The sequence below is a fragment of the Cardiocondyla obscurior genome, unplaced genomic scaffold (genome assembly GCF_019399895.1).
Source record: "Cardiocondyla obscurior isolate alpha-2009 unplaced genomic scaffold, Cobs3.1 scaffold41_0_353218, whole genome shotgun sequence".
NCBI classification, from domain to species: Eukaryota; Metazoa; Arthropoda; class Insecta; order Hymenoptera; family Formicidae; genus Cardiocondyla; species Cardiocondyla obscurior.
Window position 1 is genome coordinate 70,915 of NW_027228792.1, and position 10,475 is coordinate 81,389.

Sequence of the window (10,475 nt, forward strand, 5' to 3'; positions counted from 1 at the left end):
ACAATAATAATAGCAATAGATAATCATTATTCTAAATTAATTTCTATAATCTCGGTAATTCGGGCCGTCGACCTCGGGAACACCCTGTCGATCAACCTGATCGGAGCCAGGAAGGGATATTCTACTCCAGGATAATAAATGAGGATATTATGGTCAGGAGTCGCCCTCCTGGCTTCCCTCCTGATTTCCTCGGGATCGAAGGAATCCGGGCCTATTGTATAGGCCCTCTCGGGGACGGGATCCGTCCACGGAGTGCAGGTGCTCCGGAGGAGTTCGAGGAGAGGATCTACGACCTCACTCTGTTCCTCTTGCTCCTCCACGAACTCTACGCTCGGGACGGGGGAAGGGGAACGTTCCGGGCTGTCAGGCTCATGCCAAGAGACGGTCTCGTCTTCAGCAAAGGAGTCGACCTCCTCGGGTTCCCCAGGGTAAGGAGTCGGTGAGCGGACGGGAGAGGAGCATGCCTGAGGGGCAACTCCAGGAGAAGGTGTGGACGAGTTCAAAGAAACGTCCGGAGTATAGGAAGGAGTTGTGGGGCGGAACAGCTCCGGCTCAGGTTGAGGGGGCGAGGTCGATTTCGGACGCGACGGCGATGGTGATCGCCGCGGAGTATTCTCCTCCGTTTCTAACTCTTCATGGTTACTCGGCGAATTGGGAGGTGCAGAAGGCAGAGGAGACCATGAACGCTCTGTTTTCGCCCTCGGAGGTTCAGGTGTGAGCTCCCTTGGTGCTGCCGCGAACAAGAATTGGACGAAGAAGCTTCTGACCAATTCTCTTAACTCGCGGATCTTGCGATTTCTCCGGGCGCGGCTTTTCTTAATTGACCGAAGGTTCCTTGATTCCACTAAAAGGTGTTGATTTGATTTTTAATTTAACAAAATGATTTCTGCGGGAGAAATGTCAGGGCAACACGCCGCATCACTCCTTCCGGATCCCCCTTTTACGCCACCTCAAAGATTCTTTCGGTTCCTCTGACAGGATGGACCCTTACTCGAGCTAAGGTTTCGATAGTCACCATTTACTGGCGGCATATCGCAACCCCTGACACGAGGAGGCCCATTAACCAAGTCGAGTTACCGGAGAATTCGAGGGACTTTTGAGAGATGCCTATTTTGGAGAATGCAAACGGCACCCTGGCAAAACCCACGTCGTTCATTTTCAAATATATTAATTTTAAAATCTTAGTGGAATCATTTCAAACGGCCGGAGGTGAGAAGGTATAATAAATGATGAAACTTACTTTTTGCTGTCTTCGGTTGCTTCTTGGACAAGTCCCTTGCAACTTCTTTATTAATCTTGATTCGGCACAAGTCACACACAAATCAATGGTTTAAACGAGATGAAATTCAGAGACTGAATGAGAGCGAGTCCTGCTGGAACACGCGTTTTAATAACCTCGGAAAAGGGGTGGGCTAGCGCCGGATTTCCATTTTTGGAAAAGTCAGTGCTCTGATTTGGCGGCCATGTCCCTCCACTTTTCCTTTTTCTTAATTATTGGTCCTTCGATCTTATTCTTTCTCTGATTTGCTTAAGCTCTAGTTTTCGTCCTTAGCTTTTTTAATTAGTGGTGTGGAGTTCCCGATATCTATTGGCTCGAGAGAAGAAACTTGGTTGTACGAAACTCCGCCCGCATGGCTTCCCCTTCCAACCTTCCAGAATATTGTCACTAATAGTCGGGGAAAAATTCTTAAGGACCCCCTTTTCGTTATCACCGGGTCGCGTTTGTTTATGGGATCCGGTCGCGTGTCATATTCTTATGACTGTGGAGCTTTCACTCTCTTTATTTACGTTTCGTAGTCGCGGTTTCAAGTGCTTCACTTATCGCCAGATATTCGATATTGATTCCAAATTGTTTTAGGTTCCTTCTAATATTCTTTAAAGAGTCTTCTGTTTATATTTCCCGTTGGTATCTATGCTGTGATTGTTCTAAATTTCGTTTAAGCATCCGGCGATAAGAGTTTCAGAGTGTAAATTATTTTCTTCTGAAAGCTTGGAAGTTCTCTCTCGTCACCGAATAGTCACGGTTTACTCCCTTTATCTAATTTATTGACCGCGTGTCGGAAAAAAGGAGATGTGGAGTCCGAGGACGTAACAGTATACTCGAACCTCATCGTTGGCATGAGTCTGATGCTCCGATAAATATTATCAATACTAACATTATTCGCATAGAATGTAATGTGACTGGAGGTGCGTATAGCAACGCCACACGTGTACACGCAATTCATGAGTTTTTACCCAACGTTCCACCAGGACATAAAATATCGGAAACACCAACACATATCATTTACCTTCCGATCGTTGTACAAAGCATTACGGACTTGATGATTCGCATTGTGGATCAGTACGGACACTTGCTAAATTTTCGTGGTGAAGAAATTACTGTGAGACTACATGTGCGAAAACGAGTGTAGTCAAAAATGCTTGATTTGCATGAAACTCCGCGAGTGAAGCAGCCTAGTAATATAGTTTACAACAGAGAAACTCATTTACCAAAAAAGAAACTTACAGCATCAAACATTGAATTTTAAGATAAGAATACCTATACAACATCAAGATTTATACACATTGCCATGTGAGAGCTATATTTACGTTGAAGGACAATTGCAGATAAAAAAACCTAATAATACATTTACGGCTACACTTGGAAATAATTGTGTGGCGTTTATGTTCGATGAACTTCGTTACGAAATCAATGGTGTTAAAATTGATCGCAACAGAAATGTTGGAATTACAAGCTCTCTGAAGAATTATGTATCACTTACGTCTGATAGTGCTATGCTGATGCAAAATGCTGGATGGGATGGCCCAACACCTAAATCTGGATTTTTTAATTTTTGCGTACCCCTTCGCGCATTATTGGGCTTCTGTGAAGATTATAAACGTGTGGTTATCAACGCTTGCCACGAATTAATTTTGATACGTACCCGCAATGACAATAATTCAATAAAAGGAAATTCTGAGCTTGAGCCTGTAATTGAGTTACATAAAGTACAGTGGCGGATGCCTCATGTTACATTAAATGATGTCAATAAACTATCGTTACTGCGAGCTTTGGACCGTGGACAATATTTAAGTATGAGTTTCAGCTCGTGGGACTTGTATGAATATCCTCTTTTGCAGAGTACAACAAAACATTCATGGGCAGTTAAAGCTGCAACGCAACTTGAGAAGCCTCGATATGTTATCTTTGCTTTGCAGACTGGTCGTATAAATGTTATGTCAAAAGGATCATCTATCTTCGATGACTGTACACTAACGAACGTGAAACTGTATCTCAATTCTGAATTTTATCCATATGATGACTTAAACTTAGATTTTAACAAAAACAGATATGCAATTCTGTATGATATGTATACACGTTTTCGCAAAGCTTATTATGGATGCAATTGTTATGAGGCATTTTGCAGTGTAACAACGTTTCTATCTTATGGACCATTTGTTGTTATTGATTGCTCTCGACAAAATGAGTCAATAAAAAGTGCCACTGTGGATGTGCGACTAGAATTTGAGTGTAAAGAAAATGTGCCTGCGAATACTACCGCATACTGTCTCATTTTACATTATCGTGTTGTCGAATATTGCCCTCTGTCCAACGTTGTGCGCAAGATAATGTAAAATATATCAGTCAGCAGTTATTGTGGTATAAAGAGTGAGAATTTCATCAGTATCGTTTATACGCGTTTCCCGCTCACGTTCATACGCGTTTCTAGCTCACGTTTATACGCGTTTCAAGCTCACATTCATCATGATTGTACCAACGTTTGTTGATCTGCAAGGATTCCATGTTGAACAGAAATTTGTTGTGAAAGAAGTAGCTGTGCTAAGAAGAGGTACTATTCTTGCTCACTACATTTTTGAGAGTCCTGTACCGTGGAAGCTTTTCACGAAATCTGATAAATTATGCATTTTGTGGCTAATGAAAAGTCATCATGGGTTGTCTTGGAAGGATGGAATCGTCCCATATCACCTTGCGAAGACTCTAATTACAACAGCCATAACTGATACGTGGAGCGATGACAATGATAGCTGTAATGCGTTATCACATCAGATATACGTCAAAGGACATGAAAAACGTAGATGGTTAATGGATCTGCTCGACTCTGATTTTAACAGAAACTACACAATTGAAACCATAGACGCTGATTACGATGACATTGAATCTTTAACCGTTTTAGATAGTATTGACACAGTACGGTGTGACCAACATGTTACACATTGTGCGATGCAAAATGTATTTAAACTGTACAATTGGTGGTCACAGCGTCAGAGAGAGTTGCATAAGTTACATAGCTACTAACATATATTATTGTTTTTTACTACATACTAACATATATTATTATTTTTTACTATATACTAGCCATTGTGGAGAGATTAAACTAATATATATATATATATATTAACCATTATAATATAATTCCTTTTTTAAAATATATATAACATTTATATCACATTTGATAGTTCTTTTATTCCCATTCTGATTTCCAGACATTGTAACCGCTCCCACTATTTTTTATAACATACTTGCAATTAACCTTTCTGTTTTGCTACACGCAGGTGTGTAACAGTTCTTCTTTGAACAGTGTCACGTCGTGCTGCGTCTCGGGAAGCACCACGCGTTGTTTTACTCTCGCCGCAGATACCTCGGTTCTTCGACGCAAGCCGTTCTTCTTATTTATTTTTGAGCCTACCTGCATACACCGGCAATAGCTCGGGAATTGGCGAGAACGTCACTGATTTTATTCGGGATGGAATCAGGGTTATAGCAAATAAAATTGAAACTGAATTACATTAAAATAATTGTTTATTTATTGTACTTTTTACAGACAAAGTTTTCTTGTAATTTAATTAATTGATTAAACAGTGAGTCTATTTGCTTTTTGTGTTCAATCTCAAAAGAGGATTTAGAGGTAATTGATGATGAACTGTTAGAGTTTTCACTTATTTTCATAAATTCGAAGATTTCTTCGACTTCTGGTGTCGGAGACCTTGGGGTGTCTAGGATAGGAGGAGTTTTAGGAGTGTCTGGAATAGGAGATTCGTCTAAAGTTAAATCTATTGTGTCTATTACTGGCGGAGTCGGTGGTCGCAAAGTTTGCCGAAATTGTCGTATTTGCAAAGGTGTTAGGAATATTCCGCTTTCAATAGAGATTATTTCTGGTTTCGCCTTTTCTGCCGCTGCTTTTCTTTTCAAAACTTCTATCCGGGCGCGTTTACGTTTGCCGACTCTGTGCTTTGGATTCCAGACCATCTAAGTTAAAAGGGAAAATGACATGATAAGCGATTTCAGCAATTAAAATGCTCACGCTTGTAGATAATGTTCTGGAGTGTTGTGAAAGCGGTGTAGCAGATGAATGCTAACGCCTTAGCCTGATTGCGGAATAGCTATTGCTAGCTTTGACTGGTGTAAGTGTAGTGTAACGTAAGTGTGATTTGTGTTTATGTAAAGCGGTATGGCCGCTTGTGTCAGTGTAATAGAATGAGGAAGAAAAATGGTAATTATAGAAAGGACTTGATCATCGAAGCAATTGCTTGTGGCGAAGTGCTCGATTCTTTGAGTTACGGAACGAAGCGGAGTAGCTCTTCAGAATTGGATAAGTTCGTAAAATAAAGATTTGTATGATTCGCCGGGCTAGAGAGACGCTCGTGGATGCTATCGCTTGTCTTGCTGACAGTACATGGACGCTTTCGCCTGTCAAGCAATGTAGCAATTTAAACGCTAACGCTTATGGGGCGGTCCAGCGCTTCAGTACCGTCGCAAATGGAGCGGAGTAACACTTCGGAACACTCTTTTGCTTGGCGGGTCTCACACGCCTGTTTCACTTCACAAACCCGGATTAAAGGAAGAAAATAGAAATAGAATGGATCAGCGGAGTAGCAATTAGATGTATGCGCCTATTAAGCAAATAGAATTAAAGTGTATTGACCTTTTAAAATGATAACACATGGACGCTGTCGCCTGTCGACAAAACGCATGGACGCTGAGTCGTATAGAGCGAATTCGCGTACGCTCAAACTGACTAGTAGCGCATCAACGTTAAGTGTCAATGGAGCAAGTAGTAGCGCATCAATGTCACAAATTAAAAAAAAATAAATCACACAGAGTTCGTGCTAATGGGGCGGAGTCACACCGACATGCTAACGCTGAATTTAAGATTGAAATTGAACGGGGTAGAGATCAAATAGTGTAACCGTTGACTCGATTACTGAATATAATATTGAATGCCATAAAAAAGAGTACAATATGATTGGTAATCGATTCGCGTTTGAGGTAAGTTGTCGTAGAGTTATAATATTAGTCTTAATTAAATTTGAATTTGAATTGCAATGGCTTACGAAAGTGACTTAAATTTAGAATAGAATTGACCACGGTAGCTAATTTAAGTGTAATCCCTCAGGTTTAAAAATGAATAAAACTTACGTTGTTAATTGTCAGAAGAAATTAATATCCTGAAGTGTCATTAAGTCTTAAATGTAGCCACCGGCCTGTGAATGTAGTTCCAGGCGTCGAATGTTTCACAAAATAAATCCTTGAAGTAGAACAGTAGAACTGAATGGAGTAACAAGTGTATTGCTAACGCTCTCACAAAACTAAGTCTTAATGACAGGTATAAAGAATAGACTGGCACGAACGATGTGCACTGTATGACTGATTGAATCCGATTGGCACCGGGGTGGGGCACCGCTCGAGCTTATATACGATTGTCTCGACAAAGGTTTGCGCATGGTGTCGGCATCGTTCATTTTCAAAGCGAAAGATGTTGAATTTGGTCGATAAGATAATTTCTACTATCGGCAGCCTGGAATGTATTTTGCAAAATTCTTGTGGATGTTGGGACTTAGCTTCCAGACAGAATTCTTCGTACGAAAAAATTATCTTACTTGTTGCGACTTAGTTTTCCGGTAAATTAATATGCAAAAAAATTTTTTCCTATAAATTGAAAAGAGAGGCCTCTTTATGGTATATAGTATGGGAAAGTTTTAATAAGTCCGACAATATGGCGCTCTTTAAAGTTTGCTACGTTTATACTTCGGCATGGCATTGGGTATAGCTTTCATATGAGACTGCTTAAAAATTATTAACATTGTTAAATAATGCGCAAATTGGTTTTAGACAGTCTCTCTGCAATAGGGAAGTAAAAAGCATGAAAAGGTTTCTTGCAGTCTTTGTTAGACAAGGTATAGTAGAAATTTATAAATCTTCATGCAGCAGGGGTATAGAAAGCATAAAGAAGCAATCAAGGATTTATTATGAAGGTGTATTATAATAAATAAACGTTTTTATGCAGCAGAGATGTAAAAAGTAATAGAAGATATGCAGAATAGTATTAAAAGAATATTAATAGTGGTATTATAGCGTTAGGACCACAGGAAGTACGATTTTTGGCAAATTTTATATTCAGGAGGTATCAAGAAAACATGAAGGTATAGCTGGTAACTTACCATATGCCATGTCGGTAAGGTAGGTTTTTTACTTATTGATTACGCTGTTTTATTACTTACCACGGTCGGTAAGGTAGGTTTTCCGTTTATTGATTTATTATTAAGAAATTGTTTTATCAATTACCATTAGTCGGTAAAATAGTTTTTCCGTTTACTGACTTATTAGTAAAAATTATTTTATTAATTACCATTGGTCGGTAAAGTAATTTTTCCGTTTACTGACTTATCATTAGAAAACTTTTATCGATTACCATCAGTCGGTAAAATAGTTTTTTCGTTTATTGGATTTTTAATAAAAAGGTAAGTTATCGATTACCGACTTCAGATAATTTATCAACAAAAAAATTGATTGTTAATAAAGTGTTTTAAAATGGCTGGGACGTTAATATAATAAATAATCATTCTTAAGTATTAAAGGATTAGTATAAACTCGAAAGAAAAATATTAATGAATAATTTGTTAGTAAAAATTAAAAAAAATATCGTAAGTATTCTATATGGTAGAGACGAACGTTAGGACGTCACACTTATACACTTTGTGAAGGCTTCAGCTAGGATTGTAAGTTTTCTCCAAGGCGTTTGTGTATTTTTTATAATCTCCAATCTAACACCGTCCGATAGCTCTTTTAAAAATTCCGGGTCTCCTTGTGCTATGTTTTTAATAATAATGTTTTTGGCTAGAAGTTTAGCTTTTTCTTTCATGGTGATGACTATAGCCTCAGCTAGCATTACATTCGTCGGAGTAGAATTTTTATATCTTAATGCTGTTTTCAATCCTGCGTATTGCGTCTTCTCTATTTCTTGCCTGTTTTTGTTATTGTTGTTTGGTATGAATATCAATGAGCCATAATCCATTATTACTCTGACTATGCTTTTATACAGCATCGGTGAAGTGTTAATTTTCATTCCCCATGAAATCTTGTTTATATATTTAAATAAGTTATTGATGTTAATAACTTTTTGTTTTATATTTTACAATGTTGGTTGAAACTGAGTTTGTGGCGAAAGTTATCCCAAGGAATTTTGCTTTTTTTTTTAAAAGGATCTGTTCGTTTACACACCTGATTTTACTGTATGGTTTTATAAGAGGAGAATGGAAATACAATATGTTGTAAACCTCATAAGTAAATTCCACAACGTTTGTTTTGGATGATTGTAGACTGAGTTCTAAATCACTTAATTCATTGTGTAGAATATCAATAGTTTTTTTTATAAAGTTTTTTCTTTTATCCGGATTGTTATTTGTGCACCAGATCGCAATATCATTAGCAAACTATGCATACAAAACCTCTTTGTGTATAAATTTTGATATTTCATTAGTGTATAAGTTATAAAAAAGAGAACTTAAAATTGCTCCTTGCGGAAGGCTTTTGTGGGCTATACCCTTAAATATTTTTTCATCTTCTATTACTTAGGATACTTCTCTGTAATACATCCAATTACTAATGGCATTTATAATTTTAGAGAGGCATTTTAGTTTACATAGTTTTCTGATAAGGGTACCATACTGAACGTTGTCGTACGTTTTTCACACGTTTAGGAATCCAGCTAAAGTGTCATTACAGTTCAATTTTCCTGACCTGATGTTTGTCGTAAGTTTAACAAGATTCTCGATACAAGACTTGCCTCTCCTAAATCCGTTCTGGCATTTATCATAAATTTCTAAGTTTTCTGCCCACCAGTTTAATCTTTTGTTGATAAGTCTCTTATATGATTTGCCAAAGCACGACGATAATGAGATAGGACGTACTTTATTCTTATCTGATTTGTCAATAAATATAACTTGATACTTTCTCCAATTTTCTGGAATTTTTGAAGAATTAAAAATTTTGTTGAATATGTCAATAATGGGTTGCCAGTATGCGTTAGGAATAGATATTATCATGTTGTATTTAATCCCATCTAGACCCGGTGCTGAGTCCTTTCTTATACAGTTTATGGCTCTACTTAATTCCTCTGTGACGAAATCTTTGTTTTATGTGTGGTCGTCCAAAACTTTTATACTGATTTGATCTTCTTGAACCCACGGAGGATTGATCTCCGATATGGTATTCATCACCACTTCTTGTCTGTTTTTGTTTTTTCAAGTGTTCTATTCCACCATTTTGAAAGCATGTTTCAAAACTTTGGTTTTGTTTCAGACATATTTAATATTGCATAACCTGTTTATCCCTTGAATAAAGTTGAGGAAGCTTAGTTTTTTTTTAAGATTGATGGTTTTCCTTGCCAAAGCTCTCGCTCTTTTAAAGTTGATATAATCTTACATATTTCTTGATTGTTAGAATTTATTTAATATTTCTTTATGGTGACATATCATGTCTTCACACTCTTTGTCTCACCATTCTTTTGGATTTCTGTTGATCTTAGCCTTGGATTCTGATTCTTTTCTTTATTGATTATTTGTTCGTAGAATTCATCCCATCTTTTCCTAGGAGTGGCTTCACATATAGATGTTTTAATATAGTTAATGTATCTTATATTTATGTAATGCACACTTAGTCTCATCTATACTATATTTGAAAACCTGGAATTTCTGTTTCATAACTGCTTTATACTTATCCCAGTCCGTTTTCTTATTCGTTAATCTGTTTGATTTTTTTGGTAAATTTTCATGGAGCCATCTATTTTGTACAATACTGGATAGTGATCCAATTCCCATGTGTCATCTAATTGGGTATATGTTATGTCCTTAATAAAATATCTGCCGTACAAAATACCAAATCAATATTTGACGGTTGTTGATTCGCTTCACCGAATCTAGTCAAGGTGTCATTATTGATATTAAAAAAACCATTGTTGCTACAAATAGTGTGCATTTTATCGACATTTTGATCGACAGTTTTACAGTTCCAAATAGTATTATGCATATTAAAGTCGCCAAGTACTACTGTGTTTTTTTTGTTTAATTGTTGAAAGAATTTCTTCTAAATATTCTCTTTAATTATTAGACCGTCAACTGGACTTCTATATATATAGTGACGAAGTTGAGTTCTTTATCTTTTATGAAAAATTTTTATTCCTACCCCCTCTATATTA

General features: G+C 37.4%; 1 protein-coding gene across 1 annotated transcript; it reads left to right on the top strand.

The window, feature by feature from the left end:
* Positions 1-1,103: 1,103 nt before the first annotated feature.
* Positions 1,104-3,615, top strand: LOC139112684 (uncharacterized). Its single transcript, XM_070673757.1, has 3 exons — positions 1,104-1,209; positions 2,170-2,381; positions 2,530-3,615. Exons 1-3 carry the CDS (start codon positions 1,104-1,106, stop codon positions 3,613-3,615), a joined length of 1,404 nt encoding a protein of 467 aa, XP_070529858.1.
* Positions 3,616-10,475: the final 6,860 nt, after the last annotated feature.

What these genes read in the sequence shown, in the direction of transcription:
- LOC139112684 (XM_070673757.1), top strand. Translation starts at nt 1,104, where the DNA reads ATGCCTATTTTGGAGAATGCAAACGGCACCCTGGCAAAACCCACGTCG. An exon ending in ATCATTTCAAACGGCCGGAG is followed by an intron (nt 1,210 to 2,169) that starts GTGAGAAGGTAT and finishes TTATTCGCATAG; the next exon opens with AATGTAATGTGACTGGAGGT. An exon ending in TTCGTGGTGAAGAAATTACT is followed by an intron (nt 2,382 to 2,529) that starts GTGAGACTACAT and finishes TTGAATTTTAAG; the next exon opens with ATAAGAATACCTATACAACA.